Source organism: Delphinus delphis, chromosome 11 (assembly GCF_949987515.2).
Source record: "Delphinus delphis chromosome 11, mDelDel1.2, whole genome shotgun sequence".
In the NCBI taxonomy this organism is placed as follows: domain Eukaryota; kingdom Metazoa; phylum Chordata; class Mammalia; order Artiodactyla; family Delphinidae; genus Delphinus; species Delphinus delphis.
This window is the reverse complement of record NC_082693.1, coordinates 27,411,396-27,431,372: the sequence shown is the minus strand read 5'-3', so window position 1 is coordinate 27,431,372 and position 19,977 is coordinate 27,411,396. Positions and strand designations below refer to the sequence as shown.

The window sequence follows — 19,977 nt, the reverse complement described above, 5'->3', positions numbered from 1 at the left end:
ATTAACAGAGAAAATAGAAAGCATAAGAACTGGGAGGTCTTTCCAAGAGAGGAGATGGCTTTGTAGACAACTTCGGGTAGATGTTGTCACAATGAGTATAAAAGTCAGTAAGGAGATGTGAGTTAGAAAGGGACCTGTAGGGAACCTGTAATCAAATAGTCTCAATTTTCACAATAGAGCTGTCTTCTGAATAGTTGCTTATTTCTGACTCCAAGTTACTCTAAAAAGATTTTAAGACAGGTGTTGACTAGCTCTAATAAGAGTGAATCTTAACTACATAAAAATAAATGTTAGCAAATATTGTAACTGCTACAAGTTCATTGGAGGTATGGCCTCTGCCACTGGGTGTAGAGCCAACAGTGAACTGGCAACATGAGTAGTATTTTGGGCATTGTGTTGACTTAGGTTAGTGTAGCTAAATTCCTTCAATCTACTTCAAAGTAGAACTTCTGCATAGACCAGTGACTTTGTCCCTTTACTAACTTGACAGTGAGATCAGTTCTGAGAGGGACTTCCCTAGTCTTTAGATAGTGGTGCAGAGTGAATCTGCTCAGCAGGTAAAATCTTTGCTTCATTAATGAACTTGTGACAGTGACTCCAGTTCTGCCCACCTGGAGCTGCTACAGTGCGATCACATTCAGACAGGAGAACATGCACAGCTTATCCTTCAAAAACTGTCAGATACACCGTATCTGTCAGGTATCAGGTCATTTTTCTACAGAATTAGCATCTGCCTGCCGCAGCATTTACCGTGGGCCTTGGTGCTTTCTTTAGGTAATTCCTTTGGAATTACATACTTTTCATGACTAAAGTTACTCACTGACAGGTGATACAAATTTTGCAATAGGGAAAACAATGTTCATTGCAAGTTTCAGGTTTTTTCTTAAACACTATGCCAGCATAATGAATAATAAAATCCAAGTTAGGAGAGGAAAAATAAATTGATACACTCCAATTTGTGCTAGAGCCATCAAGAGCAGTTGTCAGGATCTCTTCATACCTCCACATTCAGTGACATCATGTTGGTAGCTTGAAATCAGCCATGGTGGGAGTATTTACACTGTAGAAATTGGCAAATGCTACAAATCAGAGCTCTCCCCACTCCACCAACCCAGAAAGCTGGTTGGCATACCACTGACACTGAATTTCCATTAGTTGATTAACATCAAGATGTGGATAATTAGGGTAAAGGCATATTTCTCCTTACATATCTCTTTTCAAAGAAGAAATATTTCCTTTGTCTTCTTGGAAGGCATTATGAAGCATTATCCACCCCACGTTTTTTTTTGAGTGGAGAAAACCTACTAAAATGCTCCGTTCTTTTTTTCAAAATTATTTTTATTTACTTAGGACAAGAAGTATAACAGTTAAAATATTTAATAATTTATTTTGATTAGTAGGATACTCTTCCAAACATTTCAAACTGCAAAAGACTTATGTGACAACCATAGAATTGTAAATTACCAAAGAGCATTAGCTGCCTTCTTTGATTATACACCCTTCCTACACATACTTATTGCGAGCCCCTGTTTGTCAATTTAGTATGGGTAACTCATTGGGAATTGGTGTGACATGGCTGTCAATTCTCTATGTTCCACCTCACTGATTGCCACACTTTTGGGACACCTTTGGATGTGACATAAATAAAACCAATGGTCATTATCAGGGTGTATGTTCAAAATTCCTACCAAAGATTTACCATTATTTCTCCATTCTTCCATTTGGTTCTCACCATTTCTTTCCTTCTCTTACCTTCTTTCCTTCTTTCCTTTCTTACCTCAGTCTTCTTTGTTCTCTTAAAAGGGAAGAGGTGGAAACAATTTAGAGGTCAGAAATTAAAATGTCTCCAGGGGTCAGACAGGCACTTAAGTGGACAGGTGTGAGACTATGGGCTGCTATCAGACTAGAGAATGGAAAAAAATGCCTACCCCAGGAGCAGTGACATTCAGAGTTCTGGAAAACACTTCAGGCCAAACACAGACTCTTCTGAGAAAGCCTCTGTTAGCAGTCTCATTCTTCAGCTGAAGAAATTAAGTACTAGTGACCCTTCCACAATAATAGAAGCAGTTATCAGAAACTTGAGAAAAGCAACTAATCCAGCCTTCTTGGGATTTTACCACTTGGTCTGTCTTCCCTCTTGCTCTTATCCAATCCTTTCCAGTACTTGAGTGCCTGCTGTATCCAAAGCACTGTTTAAATTTCTGAAATTTCAAAGGGGAGTGGGACCTATCTTTGCCCTGGAGGAACTCCAGTTTTAGTGGGGGGAAAGGCACCAGAAGAGATTATCACAGTCCATTTGATAAGAAGTGTGGAAGAGGTTTGAAAAGACTGTTAATGCAGGCATTGAGTTGCTTAACTGATGTTGCCTAGGGATTGGGAAAAAATGTTGACTGGAGAGTCACATTTAAGGAGCTGGTAAAGGAAGAGTAGCTGTTTGAATGTCCCGCTCAGTCTTTAGCTCATCATGCTATCACTAGTTCATCTCTATCCTTTTTCAACATAGTCATTAAAAATATGAATTCACAAAACTCTGAAAAGTTGTCTTCCTAAACTCCTATTGTTTGTTAACCATTTGCTTATGAGAAAGCCTTATAAACTTGCTGACTTAATGTTATCACCACAATCTGATTAACAACTGTTTCTCAGACTCACAGACTTAGAGAACCAATTTATGGTTATGGGAGAAAGGGTGGAGGGGAGGGATAAATTGGGAGTTTGGGATTGAAACTGTTATATTTAAGGTAGATAACCAACAAGGACCTACTGTATAGCACAGGGAATTCTCCTCAATATTCTGTAATAACCTAAATGGAAAAAGAATTTGAAAAAGACTAGATACATGTATATGTATAACTGAATCACTTTGCTGTACACCTGAAACTAACACAACGGTGTTAATCAACTATGCTCCAATATAAATGAAAAGTTATAAAACACACAACTGTTTCTGCATTGTAAAGACCACTCCAGAATTTGCCATTTTGTTTAGGATAATAGGACAAAATGACAAAACATTACTATAAAACATTATGAAATATACTCCTTTTTCTTAATTATATTTTATGCCAGTTGAAGAGGAAAAGCAATTGGTAATGCATTTCTCCTGCAAGTGACTTAAACTTCACTCTTTCCTATATGTGTCATAGTGTAGTAAATGTATTTTAATGAATGTGTAATATAGTTGTTTGTACTAAAATTTATGATGTCTTAAAAGAAACTTCCATTGTCACTTATGATAAATCTAGCTAAGGTGGGGAGTGGTCAGAGGAAGCAAACTACATTTAGAAAGAAAAGCTATAATTATCAGCCTTAATCCTGTTGAGCCTCTGGGTTAAGGGCAAGTTTTTTGGTAATATCAATACCAACTACTTTCTGGAAAAATAATATCTCCGTGTAAATTTTTAATATATTCAATTATATCTATCTACTCCTATACAATAAAACATGTCATTGTGTTCCTGAATTTCATTTCTTATGTATATCTGGATATCAAACTTCAGAACTTTGCTGAATCTGAATTTCCTTAATTATGCTTTTCATTCTATTTACCTTTGCTCAGTTATCCCTTATTCTAAATACTCCTAACAGAAAAGGATTTATCTGGTCTATGTCTCTGCATAATCCTATTTAGTTATTTAAATAATTAAGAATTAGTAATTAAATGAGAGTCTAATTTCCCTTATTATCAAATAAGTATTTTCCTTTTTTGTAAGACTATAGATTTAAAAGCAGGCCAGAACTTATTTTTTTTTAACATCTTTATTGGAGTATAATTGCTTTACAATGGTGTGTTAGTTTCTTCTTTATAACAAAGTGAATCAGTTATACATATGTTCCCATATCTCTTCCCTCTTGTGTCTCCCTCCCTCCCACCCTTCCTAGCTAGGTCACAAACCACCTAGCTGATCTCCCTGTGCTATGCGGCTACTTCCCACTAGCTATCTATTTTACGTTTGGTAGTGTATATATTTTTTAAAACCATAATCTAAATATGTGGTTATTTACTTCTAGAAAATAGTTTAACATAAACTAGAAGAATGTTAGCTGAGACAGTGTAAACAACACAGAAACCTGATAGAAGTATCCAGATAGTTCAGTCTGGAGAATGACTTTTCCAGAAATAAAAAGTTGAATTATCAACTTCATCCTCAGTTATTTGGTTAATTATTGAAACTCTTAACATTTGATGTATAAACATAACCAATATAAAGTCCATAAATAATGGAATTGGCAGTATTTCTAGTCATATTACTCTGTTGGTCATAATCACATTTTATACATTGAATATTTTAGATATACAAACAAATGTGGCTTAATGAGTTAAATTATTATTATTTTTTTTTAATTTATTTTTGGCTGCATTGGGTCTTTGTTGCTGTGCGCGGGCTTTCTCTAGTTGCAGTGAGTGGGGTCTACTCTTCGTTGTGGTGTGCAGGCTTCTCATTTCAGTGGCTTCACTTGTTACGAAGCATGGGCTCTAGGCAGGTGGGCTTCAGTAGCTGTGGCGCACAGGCTCAGTAGTTGTGGCTCGAGGGCTCTAGAGCACAGGCTCAGTAGTTGTAGAGCATGGGCTTAGTTGCTCCGCAGCGTGTGGGATCTTCCTGGACCAGGGCTCGAACCAGTGTCCCCTGCATTGGCAGGCGGATTCTTAACCACTGCGCCACCAGGGAAGCCCTAATGAGTTAAATTATTGTGTAAGTTTCTCTTTCAGTAATTTTAAAAGGTATAAGTGATTTTTAAAAATAACTGTTTTATAAACTAAGCCTCAGGGGTTTTAGGTCATTTTTAAATCTGTCAACAATAATTAACTTGTTAAAGCAGACACATCAAACAAACGAAGCAAATATGGCCATGATTACCTGGTCACCCCTGTCTGGTCTCCCTGAGTCCAATGTTTTAAAGAATATTTGTCTCATTAGAAATGTTAAGCAGCCCCCTTGCAAAGGTCCCCACTCTTCAGAGTAAATTTTCCACTATCTTATTTGTGTCCTTAGCAGGTGGGCCCAGATTAAAAGTTGTACTTCACAGAAATTGTATGACATTTCAGTTTGCCAAAGAAATTCTTCATTCTTACCAACCAGTTCATAAATATCATTTGTCTACTTTGGGTCCAGCCCCCCGGGATAATTGTTAAAAGAAAACACATGAATAGGGATAATATGGAGGAAGAAGAATCAGCGAAGGAAACAGAAGAATAATTTTTATTATATCAAGAGGACTGTATTTGCTTGTTTTTCTGCATCAGTTAGTTTATGAGATGAGTCTTGAACAGAAAATGAAATTGCCAAGAATGTCTTTATCAGAGATTTTTTTTTTTGACTGTATCAGTATGGGTTTATTGAATTGTTTCTTCAAGATTAGATTCAAGTCAAACTTTTTAATAAGAAGAGTCGGGGGTGATGCTGTGTACTTCTGTTGGGTGTCATGGTATCCTTTTGGCCTATTGTCCATGATGTCAAGCTTGATCACTTGGTCAAGGGTGATCTGGCAGTTCTCTCCACAAAGGTCCCGTCTCCCTCTGCAACAGATAATATCTGCAGCGCTAGGCTGAAACCAAGTGTGTATTTTTGTCAGAGATTTTTTCTAAAGCATCCTCATGTTTAAAAATTCTGTGTGGGGCTTCCCTGGTGGCGCAGTGGTTGAGAGTCTGCCTGCCGATGCAGGGGACACGGGTTCGTGCCCCGGTCTGGGAGGATCCCACATGCCGCGGAGCAGCTGGGCCCGTGAGCCATGGCCGCTGAGCCTGTGCGTCCAGAGCCTGTGCTCCGCAACGGGAGGGACCACAACAGTGAGAGGCCCGCGTACGGGGGGAAAAAAAAAATTCTGTGTGTATCTTAAATTGAAGGTAGTGTCTTATTAACTGTATCTTATGACACTCGAAGTCATTTTCCAAAAAATATTAATACTGTCATAGAACTACTGTTAAATGTTTTAAAATTCTTCATCAAAAAAAAGTGAGTTGATATATTTGGATAAAGCCACTGATGACTTTATTGCTATCCTGTGGTTAAAGTTTATGCCGTCATGGACCTTGAGGGTATTACACTAAGTGAAATAAGTCAGATGGAGAAAGACAAATACTGTATGATTTCACTCATATGTGGAAAATGATTTCACTCCTATAAAAAACAGTCAAAAAATCAAAATAAGTAAACAAACCAAACCTAGCAAAATAAACACATAGATACAAAGAACAGAGTAGTGCTTACGAGAGGGGAAGGGGGCAGGGGAGGGTTAAATGGATAAAGGAGATCAACTGTATGGTGAAGGATGAAAACAGTTCTTGGTGGTGAGCACGCTGTAGTGTATACAGAAGTAGAAATATCAGGCTGTACACATGAAATTTGTATAATATTATAAACCAATGTTACCGCAATAAAAAATAAATTTTAAAAAACATATGCCTATCTTGGAGATACAGGCTGTCTGAGCACCATATTCTAGAGTAGAATACTACTCTAGATCTTAAGCATCTTCATCTGTCCTAGTCTAGCATCCCAAACTTCTCCTTTAGGTGTTAAGAATGTCTACTCAAGTTCCAGTGGCTCCTGGGCATATTTTTAAAATTAGTTTGCTGTTATAATTCATTTAAAATGGAATTTGACATTCTACCTTGAACAGCCTGCTAAGTCAAGGGGAAATGACTCTTGCTGACCAACCAGATGATTTCTGGCTGAACTCTTTTTTTTTTTTTTCATGAAGCTATTTATTCTTGTTATTAAAAGTTGGACTCAAGTAATCCTGGTTATTCTGGAAAAAGCACCTTGTTGTAGGGATCATTTAATCATCCTTTTCGACAGTCACCCCTCCGTGAAGCACCTTTCTTCTCTGACGTTAACGTATGAAAGTAGAGTTGTGGAAACAATGGTATATACGAGGCCATGGTTATAAGAAGAAGAAAATAGTAGTCAAAAGAGACATTGTATTTATTGGGAAGTCTTATTGAGAACATTCTTGTTTTCTTCACATATGGTAAGGCAGCGTATATTGTAAGAAGTTCACCAGCAACTCCAACAGGATATAAGATGGTAAAAAAAAATTATATTGGTTTTACACTGTAACGAGCCCCACCATAAAGATTCTTGAACTCACTTGGACCCCAGCCACAAGCACAGAAGTAGGTACAATTCCAATTAAACAGTGGACTACCTCAAGCAAGGCAGATGTCTGGAAAAATTTAAATGTCTTCTGAATACTTTTATACAAACCTTTGTGTGTTCCTTTTTCCATATAAAAACGTACCATGGCAATAGCTAGTACCAGCCACCCCGCAGGCATAGCAATGTTGTAGAAGGTGAGCCAGGCGGTGGCCAGCAAGCCCCGGCGCCTCCTCTTGCCCGCGGCCTCTCTCTCCTCGCCGGCCTCCCTCTCTCGCCGGCCTCCGAGGCGCCGCCGTTGGTGCCGTCCTCCTCGCTGGACGCCATGGTGGCCGTGCAGCCGGGGGACGTGGACGAGAGGGGCAGGGGAGCGGGAGGGGGCCCGGCCGTCAGGCGCCCCATGTGCCGCGCGCAGGGGTCTCTGAACTGACTCTTCAGCATACTTTTGGAAGACCTGAAAATGTAGGAAAGCAGAACTAAAGGATTTTTAAGGATAGATTTTCTCTTCCTACACCTTCTAGTTTCTTGATGTGTAATAGATGCTAGCACATCTTTATTAAGTTGATGTTCCTTGTCCTGGAAGGAACAAGACGTGTAGGTTGTACAGCTTTGTTCTATTCCCAACGTTGCTTCCTTTTGCAGAATGAACAGCTGACTTTGGCTGATGTTTGCGGATACCTGCAGGATCTGATGTTGACTCAGAATAACAGACAAACCCTTCTTTTGACCTAGAGTTTTTGTTCCTCTGCCAGTTCAAATGAGGCTCCTCTTTTGTTCTGTGCAACCACAAACTGCCTCTGCTGTTTTCTCTAGGTTAATCACAGACAAGGCCCAACTGTTTGATATGTATCAGCTGAGAGTTAAACAAAAACCCAGACCTAAATCTCAAATAACCAGAGGAAGAAGGATGCCTCCTTATCAGCTAATGTCTTATCAAGTACCTATTGGGTCTTTGAATGGACTTGGACCAAGCACTTAATTGACTGGTACCACTTGGGATATAATTTATAACACATGGTATTAGGAAGCCTATAATTATTGATGAAAATGAAGATACAGCCACAATTTTTTAAAAACCACTGTGGTGCTCACTATCTCAGTATGCTGGTTAAACCTTTAAGACAGGTCACATTAATACACATGTAAATTGTATGTTAGTAGGAAACCACCTATTATCAGTAGAAATAGCCCCATTTTTTAATAAAAATCTCTGTATCTTAGAATTACTTGTTGGTGAAATGTCTTGAAAAGATTCACTCCTGCCTTCTTATTGCCGGCCATTCTCATGCCCTGGTAACTAACTATAGCCTTTTACTTTAAACATTTCATATTAGCTCATCATTTCACCAGGCCAGTTGTCCATACCCCAAGTTTGGACATTCTGTGTTATAACAAACTTCCTTCCAGTGCTGGCAGACTAGCTGTATTTGACAACATGCCTGCACGTAGCCCCACACAGATAACTTTTTATGGAAGAGGCATTAAAAATCCCATTAGAAGCAGGTAATTCTGACTTTAAACAACAGTCATAGGTCAGGGTTCTGAATGAGATTCTAGCACACCCTAATTTAAGGAATTTTGTAAAAACATAATATTTGCAAGGTATCTATAATAATGTCTAGCACACATACTAAATTGCAGTTATTCTTATCATTTGACACCGTTCACTCTTTGGTTTGCCATACAAATTTAAGATTTAGTCACACTGTCCTTAATCTTAACAAAGACCGTTCTTTATTTTAATTCTAGCAAGGTCCAGGGTGTTTGGTTTTCTTTTCTCCTTTTCATTGTGACACTCAGGAATGTGTGAGATAAATGGTCCTGGAGAGAGTCAGGAATCACTGATTTGCTTTCAGATAAATCACCTGAAGCCTCCTAAATATGTGAAGTTTTGTTCAGAGACATACAGAGGTTCAGATTCTATTTTTTCTCACCCTTTATAAGTCATATTAGCAGAAAAATTCTTCTTAATATCAAACACAAGCCACAGTTCGCGCTGGTATCCTCCCACTCAGGGCCAGTGAAGGTGAAGAGCTCTGAAACAGTCCTGCTTTTATGTTTAGAGTAGTTCACATCCTTCTTTACCCACCTCCTCCCGAGGCCCCAACCCCTAGTCCCAAGGACCTGGTATTTAAATTTCAGTATACAACAGTGTGCAGTTCTAATTTCCTAAAAGGTACTCACATATTTACTCAGACTTCTGCTAGATTATACCAGGGGAAATAGACTCATTTAATCAAATTCAAACCATAGACACTGAATTAAACATTTCCAATATGTTCATTGGTAACTCTGATAATCAACTTTTATTGAGTACTGTGGTTTTTATGCTCTTTCTTTTTTACTTTTCAACAAGATAATTGTTTTGATATATTTCATGTATAGTTTTGAGATAGTTTTCCAGATTAAACCTCTATTGGGCTGCATATAGGAAACAGTGATAGATAAATGTTTCTCGGGACTCAGGAGATACAGTGTAAAAGGATCAATTCTGCCTAAGATTGGCCATGTTAATTCTCTGATTCCAAAAAACTTATGTATTAGCTGTTAAAAAATACTTTAAGATGAATATATCATTTTCTAATAATTTCTGATTATTTTCAGAGTGGTACAATAACAAATTCCTTTCTGACTAGTGACCTCTATTCATGGATGTATTGCTATAAAATAATCCACCCTTATCATTCATATTTCTGGGTAGTTGAGTAAGGTAGGAACTATTTTTGATATGCAGGAGCAAATACTGAAGCAGTGGGGTTCCATGCACTTTCTGTCAGCAAAGGTATCAACTGTCAGGAACCACTGATAAGTCCCATTTCAAGCCAGTAGAGTCTGGATAATACCAGACTACAAGACAACAGTTAGTGTGTGTGAACTGGCAGTACTGCCAAATTGAATTACCATTCTCACCCAAAATAAACAGACTTGAAGTTAAACAAAGCTGAGTCATCCATCTGCAAGGTATGTAGTGGGCTTAGCTAGGGAGAGAGACCTTTTGATTTGGCAAAGCAATTTTAAAACTACTGCCGTCTCTCAAAGCCAGATGTTGAAAAGGTCAAAGGGAGCTTTAAAATATGATAACGCTGTCTTGGAGTTGGGGGACATATGGTACTTGATAAACAAATGGCAGACTGAATGAATGTTAGGTAAGGTTTGCTCTACTCTGGAGCCGCCCTTAGCACAGAATAAAGAACAGCTCTCCTATCCTGACTTCACCAGTAATTTAATCTCACCAGGAAAAGTAACTTAAACTCTTTGGTCCTCAGTTTCTCCATGTGTAAAATAAGGAGACTGTAAAAGATGCTTTTTCAGTTTTGTCAAGCTTCTTAAGATCCCATGACCATAAAGGGCTCAGAGAGTAGATAGAGGATCTTGGTTCAAATAATCATTTCTTGAAAAACAAACTGTACGAAAAATGGTTTTATTTACAGCTTATGAGCCTATTCATTATCTTTTTTTTTTAATGGACTAAGTGTGAAAGTCTTTCAGGTACAGTGAAAAATAGGACGGGAATAATTACATTAGAAACCTCAAATGAGAACCAAAGTCACAGAAGGGATTTTGTTAAAATCAGAAACTCATTGTGTCAATTCAGCAACCACTAAATTATTAGCATATCCTTAGTTTTAGGTGTATTTGTCTTATCTCCTCAACTATAGGTTGGATTATGAAATTGCATTTTCATGGGTTAGAAACAGTCAAGAATTATAGATGTGATCTCCCTGGGAGCAGGATGCAATGCTGGATACTCCTCCCTTGTTCCCTGCAGTTCTTGATATAATGCTGGGCACATTTGTTCTTTGACACAATGTATTGAAAACAGTATTTGGGAACAGAAACTTTTTAAAATCACTTAGTGTAATATATTATTTTAAAGAAGAAGAAAATGCTACCCCAAAATTTCTCAGAATTGTAGTTCTTTTGATGTTCAGAATCACACTGAGACATTATACACAAAAACAGTATGCTTTGTGAGCCACAGAACTTCAGTTGAAAATTTTCACTTTTTAGCACGCTAACTATATATCTTAGTTAAATATCCTGTTTAATGGCCATTTATAAATTCAAACACTACCACTGGTCAGTTTTGTAAAATAGAATAAAAGGATGTTATCTGCAGTGTAAGTACAGCACACTGTCGAATTCTTTTCCTTAAGGTGCATAGTAAATGTACAGATAGTCATAGGCAACTGTTTTGTAATGTATTACATTTCTAATCTGTTATTCCTAACCTATTATAAATCTTTGCAGAGACAGAAAAATTGAATTTTTCTAATCTGTAAAATGATGCCAACTTCAACAAATAGGCATTCTAAATAAAATTTTTAAAAAGGAGCAAACTAAAAAAAAAAAAAAAAAAGAATATACTTTGAATGTTCTACCTACCAGTGAAAGGAACTGGTCTGATAAAATTTATAGGAATAGTTCTTAGCAAGTGAAATTAACAAAAGGGAATAAGGGTGGTTCTCAAAATTCTAAAAACCTGAATGCATTGTTCTTTTGCCATTCTTGTTGATGGAGCTGTTAACATTTTTGGAAAACAAAATTTTTTAAATAGTTAATGCCGACAAGAAGAACTTAATGCAAAGGAACATAGTAACAGTAATACCAGAATATAAACATGATGTGAATCTGAAATATAATCCCTACATGTATTACTTTGCTGTGTTTGATAAGCTTCAGTCTCTATAAGAAAGCAACTTGCACTTGTAGATTTAATCACTGTTTATAGAAAGGTGTCATGGCTTAGCCAAATTAGAAATAGAGGGCTTCCCTGGTGGTGCAATGGTTAGGAATCTGCCTGCCAATGCAGGGGACACGGGTTCAATCCCTGGTCCAGGAAGATCCCACATGCTGCGGAGCAGCTAGGCCCACACACCGCAACTACTGAAGCCCATGCTCCACTACAAGAGAAGCCACCTCAGTGAGAAGGCCTCACACCACAGTGAAGACCCAATGCAGCCAAAAATAAAATAAATAAATAGATAAATTTATTTTTAAAAAATAGACTAATTGCAAAGATGTTTATAGATCATGCTTTTAACTTAGGTCTTACACAGTGTAAAACTACATTTTTCGTGACATCACTCTGCCATTTTAATTATAGAATTATCACATTTTAGATCATTTGGTTTAATATTTGTCAATAACAGTTTATGCTGAAACCCACAAAACCTCCAAATAATATAGTCTAACACCCTGTATTTACAAATGAGGAAACTGAAGCCCAGAGAATTTAAGTAGCTTTAAGTTACTTAGAATTAAGGCATGGCACAAGTTGGGACTTGGACATGTGTATTGCTATGGCTAATGTGCCATTTGTTCTCCTTTTAACTGCAAAATGTTTTCCTCATATATTTATACCCTCTCCAAAATGGTGTAAAGATTAAATAAATAATGCTCTGACCTTGGTGCTTGGAATGAAGTAGACAGAAGACTTTTACTGACATAATAATGTGTTATGAATATATTTACAAGTTGTGTCTAGATTTGATGACCATAGGCAGTTGATGATTTATTGACCCCAGGACAAGTCTGTCATACTTTGACAAATTTGACAGTTTTCCGAACCCTTGGAAAAAACTTTGAAACAAAAACCTATTAGATACACTGCCTGTCTTATGATTGATCATTTGTTTGTTTGTTTGTTTTTCCTGATAGAAACATGAGTTCAGCTGGCCCTGAAGGGAGGAAAGTGATGAGAAGGTGTGATGGACTGATTGACTCACTGGTCCATTATGTCAGAGGAACCATTGCAGATTACCAGCCAGATGACAAGGTGATACAAGAATTAGATGTCTCTCATATTGAATTACTTATTTTGTCTTAGTAAGACTCTTCAGAGTATTCTTGAAGTAGCTGTTTGGGTTTGGCTTTATTTATTAACTGATTTGCTGAGCTTAAGATTTCCCATACATGCTCATAAATATTAATATCTACCTAGCCTCATTTTTTTTTCTACTTTCCAGATCCAAATTTCTAACTGTTTAACAACTCTGGATATTTGAAAGGAGCCCAAATGCTACATATTCAGCAGTGAAATTCATCTCTTCCCTCATCTCTGAACTTACTCCTCTGTATAAACCTTCTTAATAATTATTACCATCTACCAAATGAAAATAGAAACCTGAGTAATGTTGGACTTCCTCTCTTCCCTCACATCCCACATCCATTGGACAACAAATCTTGTGCATTTTACTTCTGAAATGCTCTTTAGTTTAACCAGTCCTCTTTAATGCTACTACTGCTGTCATAGTTTGTGCATCTTTTATACTGATTATTGTAGTCGACTGGTCTCTATAAGCAATATCTCCTCCTATTTTCCAAGTCCACGTGGCTACTAAACAATGTACCTAAAATCTAAAATCATTCTGAACACTCTTTAAAAGTAAACTAGAACTGCTCCTCAATGTTTTAAAACATTCAGCCTCTACTTCTTAGTGTTGTGTTCATGACCATTTATGATTTAGCCCTAGCCTTTCTAGCTGTACTCATTTCACTCCCCCAGCCACCCTGCAGTCCAAGTGCACCCTGTTGCATCCAATTAACCTTGTAAGATCTAAAGCCTAAGAGGTCCTGTGGTATAACACTTGCAAAGGGATATCTATATGTATATGATCAATATTCATGTCCTGTTTTCTCAGGCCACAGAGAACTGTGTGTGCATTCTTCATAACCTCTCCTACCAGCTGGAGGCAGAGCTCCCAGAGAAATATTCCCAGAGTATCTATCTTCAAAGCCGGAATATCCAGGCTGACAACAACAAAAGTATTGGGTGTTTTGGCAGTAGAAGCAGGAAAGTAAAAGAGGTATGTTGGGGGAGGCCTTTGAAAGTATAAGTGTGTGTGTGTGTTTCTGAGTACTTAGTGTATGTCAGGCTCCATTTTCAGTTTTTTTAAGCCTTATATCTACCGTATGAGGTATGTATTATTAATACCCTCGTTTACTGATGAGGGAACAGAGGGTACAGAAAGGTTAATTCAGAATAATTCAAGTTAGTGGAGGAGATGGAATTGAATCCCAGGTAATCTGGCCCCAGGTTTACACTATTAGCCATCAAACCATACTGCTCTATGCCCTGCAGGTTAGGAAGTAAGCTTAATGCCACATGGCCAGTGGCATAGCATTGTTTTAACATTAAAAGCAGCCCTGACATTCAGCTTTAAACATTCTAAAAACAAACTTTTACATCCGAAAAGCAAACCCCATACATAGGAAGGACTGCTGTCCAGACTGGCATTTCATGAAATAGAAGGAATGTGATCTCTCCTACTCCTCAAGAGTATCACGGTGTATGTGAACTTGGAGGACGACTGGTAAATTTAGAATCCTGATGCTATCCTGGACAACTTCACAAGACTCTGAGGGAAGAGGCCTGTTTTTCTTATCTTCAGAGTGGATGTGACTAATTTAGCTTTTAGCTTAACAGCAGCCTGAAAACTATTCTAGAACAGTCAATGCTTAATTCTCTGCATTCTCTCTCGCTGTGAAATGTAAAGTTGTGAGTATGGGGTATTGTGAGAGAGAAATAGTCATTATGGGCTAAAAGTTAAATGATTGTGAATCATACATATTTGCTTTTTCATTTTTATTTTAAGGGCTTCTTATTATGCTAATTATTAGTCTCCCTAGACAAGACAGTACTTCTGGTCTCTTGGTTTGGGTGTGGAATTATAGAAATGACTTGAAGGCATTAATTTTGGATTTCATCGTGTGTGTGGTTAGCAATACCAGGACATGCCAATGCCAGAGGAAAAGAGCAACCCCAAGGGCGTGGAGTGGCTGTGGCACTCCATCGTGATACGGATGTATTTGTCCTTGATTGCCAAGAGTGTCCGAAACTACACTCAAGAAGCATCTTTGGGAGCTCTCCAGAATCTCACGGCAGGAAGTGGACCAGTGAGTATCATGCTTACTTTTAAAAATAATGGCATTGTAGACACACCTACATTAAGTTCAGAAATGACAGTGAAGTAAGAACATAAGTTTTCTCGCTTCAATCAAGACAGTTCTCAGGAATTGCCAGAGAGAGTTCGGCTTTGCAGGACTTTCAGCCTCAGCTTCTGCAAACCCAGGTCAGACTGCGAGTGAAAGACTCATTGGTATTTATGAGTATCAGTCAGAACTCTTTCTGTTACAAGTCTCAGAATCCTACCTGAACTGGCTTAGGCAAAAGAGAGGAATTTCTTGATTCATATAAATGAAGAGTCCAGGGTGGGTTTTCCTTCTGTCATGGTGGGACATAGGTGCCCAGCAATTGTATTTGTGATTCTCTATCTCTGGACTCTGTTTTCCTCTGTTGGTTTCATTCTCAAAGGCTAGCCTCATATTACGGCAAAGATAGCCACCAGTGATTTCAGGCTTACCTCTTATCCAGCTCAGTGTCTCCATAGGAAAAGAAACTACTACTATTTTCCCAATAGCTCTGTTAAGATCTGGGGGAATGAGTCTCACTTGCCCATTTCCAAACCAGTACGTGTGGCCAGGAGCCTGTAATGTTCTAATTGGCCAAGTCTGGGTTATGTGCTCACATGTGAATTTCAGGGGCAGGGGTTTCAGTGAGCGAGGGTCACTACCACTTGTACCACATGGAGTGGCTCCCTAATGGAAAGTCAGAGTGTTGTTACCAAAAGGAAGGATGAACGCTAGAAGGCAGAGACAACACATGTCCACTGCAGTTGGAAAGGCTATCTGTGCTTTTGTGTCCCAGAAAGTCAACTATAAAATAAAGAGTTACTTCTCTTTCCAGATGTACTTTATACCAGCAAAATCAAAATATTAAAAAGAGTAAAAACTTACAAGGTCCTGTGATAAACCATAATGGAAAAAAATATGAAAAAGAATGTATATATATTTATAACTGAATCACTTTGCTGTACAGAAATTAATACAACATTGTAAATCAACTATACTCCAATAAAATAATTTTTTTTAATTACTTTAGAAAAGAGTAAAAAGTTGTTCCTTTCCCCATGTATTTTACAGCTTGCAACATAATAAAGGATTCTATAAATATTTAATTATTTGAACTAAGCTTGTATTCTTTGCCTTGATCATAAAATGATTAAACTCTCCCCAAGTAGTTCACTCTATGGCCAGTCTAATTATCCGCCATCATAGAGGAAAGCACTCTTGTTGATAACAAAAATATTATTTATTCTTTACTTGAGAAACCATGTTCATTCTTTAATGAACCATGTTCATTCTTTGCTCAGTTTTGAATTGTGAAATACTAAAACCAGTATTTCTCTAATTTTAGCACCGTGGTTAAGAATACAACCCAATTTTAATCTCTTTGAAATTCTTCAGAATGTACTTGTGCGCAAAGAGAAAGAAATGGGGAGTGACCAGGGAGCCCTGACAGACAGAAAGACATAATTTATTGTCTTGTCTTCCCATTTCCCCATGCTTGGTTTCCCAAAACCATTTCTTTCATTTTCCCAAACTACAGAAGCCCTCTTATTAACTGACTACCAGCCAACTTAATAGAAAAGGTCAGAAATTAAATTGCTGTATCTGTATGTATTTAAGCTCACTGTGCTCTGAGGATGGTTCAATATGAGCTAACCCTTTAAGCTTGGATTTTAGCCTCTTCCACTCCAGAATCTTTCATGGAATCCAAACTATCCAGAGGTGTTTCCATGTTTCTGTCAATACAGGAATATTTGCCACCCAACATACAAGAATATGCCATTCTGAATATGTAGTTTATTCAGACTACATAATTCCTTTATTCATTTATCAAACAAACAGTATTTGAGCACCTTCTACATAAAAGGCACTAGCCTAGTGCTAAATATATGGTGGTGAATAAGACAAAATCCCTGTGTTTGGTAATAATCTAGCTGGGAAAAAGAAATAAACAAACAGAAATCTAAGAGTTCCAAGTCCAAAAGGAATCCAAGCAATGGATTTTAAATCATACCTAACCTTAGACCAGTCCAGTCCCCTGAAAGGAGACCTACACTAAACTGGTATTAATCCATACTCAAGGCTATTAGAGTTGATCTTGACTAGAGATTTATAGGAGAAAATCATTAGCAGCATGGGACAATGATATGAGGACCCTTTGTTCTTTTAAGTTACAAGATGCTTTTTATTAAAATTTTGACTTACATGTATATTTTTTCTAATTATTACTTTCCCTAATTTTGCTATGTTTAGATGGTGTGATAAAAAAATGCCTGGCTTTGTAATTTCTAAAAGGAATCACTGAATAGAAAAACATGAAAAGCAGACCATTAAACATAGTTCCAAAAAATACCCAGTCCATTCACCTGTGTTCATAACTGAGACAGCACTGAGCATTGATGGCCATGTGCCTTAGATGGCAAAGAACCTGAACTGGACTGAATAGCTTCTAAACGATAAATTCTATAATTTTAGTATAAAATTATGGCAGTAATTTCTTGCTGGTAAGAATACCTTAATGTAAACTTTATTAGTTCAGGTATAATGGTCATTATTTTTTAAATGATACCAAAAAAACACAAAATAATAAATAAGGAAAGGGGATGGGTTGATAAAATTTACCCATTTAGCAAATTCTCTAAGGATAGTGTAAAGTATAAAGTATAAAGTACAGTATAAATAACTCCTGGGAGTGTAATGTACAGCATTGTGACTATAGTTAACAATATTGTATTGTATATTTGAAAGTTGCTAAAATAGTGGATCTTAAAAGGTCTTATCACAAGAAGGAAAAAAAATTTGTGACTATGTGTGATGATGGATGTTATCTAAATTTATTGTGATAATTATTTTACAATATATCAACTCATTATGTTGTATATACATGTAAAATTAAACATTCATTGTACAAGTTAAAAATCATTGAAATAAACAGTTTTCAAGTTTCTAAAACACTTTAAAGGCACTTAATTTGATGTCCAATGAAAAAAAACCAAAATGTGTTCCCTGTCTCACACCTTACACACAAATCAGCTCCAACAGCAATGAGATTTAAATGTGGAAGGTAAAACAATAAAGCTTCTAAATGATAACATAGAATATCTTCCTGACCTGGAATAGGGTAAGATTTCTTAACAGTAGACATAAAAAGCACATAAAGTCAATATTTTATAAATTGACTACATTAAAATTATTAACAAGCTATCAAAAGACAGTAAAAAGGCAAAGCACAGAGGAGGAAAAGATTTTTGTAACATATATAAGTAACAAAGTTGGTATCTAGGAAATAAAAGAAAACTCATCGATTTAACAATAAAAAGATAGACAACTCAATAGAAAAATGGACAAGAGATTTGAACAGGCACTTCACAAAACATAATGTATATATGGCCATTAAACATTTGAAAAGGCGCTCAACCTCAGGGCAATATGAACTAGAAGTGCTGTTTGTAAATAACTAACAGTCATTCTCACAAATTCCCTAAAGCTGGAATATGAAATCTCTATTTGGTAAATCTGATTGTTTATTTTCCTTAATGAGCAAATTCTAAAGACCATTCCACATCAGCCTCTCCCATTTCCCTCAATGAATCAGAATTCTGTGATCATTTTTATATACTAGGCCTTGAGATGACAAAGAAAACGCTATGAGAGAGATAGAGCTGGACGACATTGACTCAGAAGAGCAGAGCTTTTGCATATGAGGAAAGATAATCACCTAGATGGGCCATTGGGAAGAGAGAGGGATGCTAAATCTACCTCCATGTCCAAGGAGGAGTTGTACAGAATGGCTGCAAGTGAAGGATTCTTCCCAGAGGAAAGAAAAGAGTCTAATGGAATGTTCTGCAAATTAGTGAAAGACAAAGTGTAACTTTGGAACAAACATTGCAAAATAGTGGTTATTAAACTTCTTTGAGTCGTGGACACTTTGAGTATCTAATAAAAGTTATGGACTCTTTCCCTGAAAAAGATTACTATAAACACAAAAATAATTTTAAGGACCTCCTGTTCCCTCCCTGAAACCTATCCTGGATCCTGTATTAAGAACCCCTTTTTTAGACGGTACGGTGGAGAATGTAAGGAGGGCGCTGTGCAGGAGGTAGGGGAAGCAAGCAGAGTTTAGATAAACAGAGAAGATAGACACCCTGAAGAATGGTCAAGAATACACGGATTTTTGGCATGGTAGCCTCATGTTAGCTTCAAATAAAAATATATAAAGTTGCAGACACAAGCTAAGGTCTTAGTATTGTTGGACGTTTGCTGATGCTAGGAAGGGCCTAGTTGGTACTCAGACCCTGTGAAAGTAGGTGACCAGCCTAATTCCAAACAAGGTTTGCCTCTGGTGGACCTAGACCTGGACCAGCAACTTACCCATGCAGCCTCTGATACAGAGAATAGAGTTACAGGTAATCTGACTAGCCATACATTCCTTCCTTTAAAAGCCCATTATCTCTTTCAGAATAAACTAGCTTTTTAGAAATGAATAAGTTTATTAAATATGTAAAATGCCAAAATTTGAACAAGACAAACAGAGAAGATGAATAAGCCAACAACCAGTAAATACATTGAAATAGTAATCAAAGACATCTCCCTTTAAAATTTTTCTCAGCTCAGTTGGCTTTAGAGCTAAGTTCTACCAGACCCCCAAAGTTGAAATTATTCTTATATTACACAAATAGTTCAAGAAAATAGAAAAAGGGAAAAAAACTTACCCACTAAATTTTATGACATTAGTGTAACTGTGATTGTAAAACGTCCTTTTCTTTTCACAATGATGAACTGAAAATGTGAATAAAAAGATTATGATAAAAAAGAAAGGAAAGGGAAAGACAGACCCATTTTATTTATAACCAGATGCAAAAAACATAATAGCTAACCAAATCCAGTGTTATATTTAAAAATACTGAATAAACTGTCTGTATCCAGTAATTAAATTGAAAACCTAATAAGAATTTAAAGAAAGTATCTC

General features: G+C 37.0%; 1 protein-coding gene and 1 pseudogene across 1 annotated transcript in view; one reads left to right on the top strand and one right to left on the bottom strand.

The window, feature by feature from the left end:
- The window catches only part of PKP2 (plakophilin 2), an 84,600-nt gene that overhangs the window by 55,834 nt on the left and 8,789 nt on the right, over window positions 1-19,977 (top strand). Inside the window, exons 7-9 of the mRNA XM_060024573.1 lie at window positions 12,759-12,876; window positions 13,742-13,906; window positions 14,823-14,996. Coding sequence (XP_059880556.1) covers window positions 12,759-12,876; window positions 13,742-13,906; window positions 14,823-14,996 — 457 coding nt within the window. The remainder of the gene's footprint in view (window positions 1-12,758; window positions 12,877-13,741; window positions 13,907-14,822; window positions 14,997-19,977) is intronic.
- LOC132433593 (very-long-chain (3R)-3-hydroxyacyl-CoA dehydratase 1 pseudogene) lies at window positions 6,781-19,781 on the bottom strand (annotated as a pseudogene).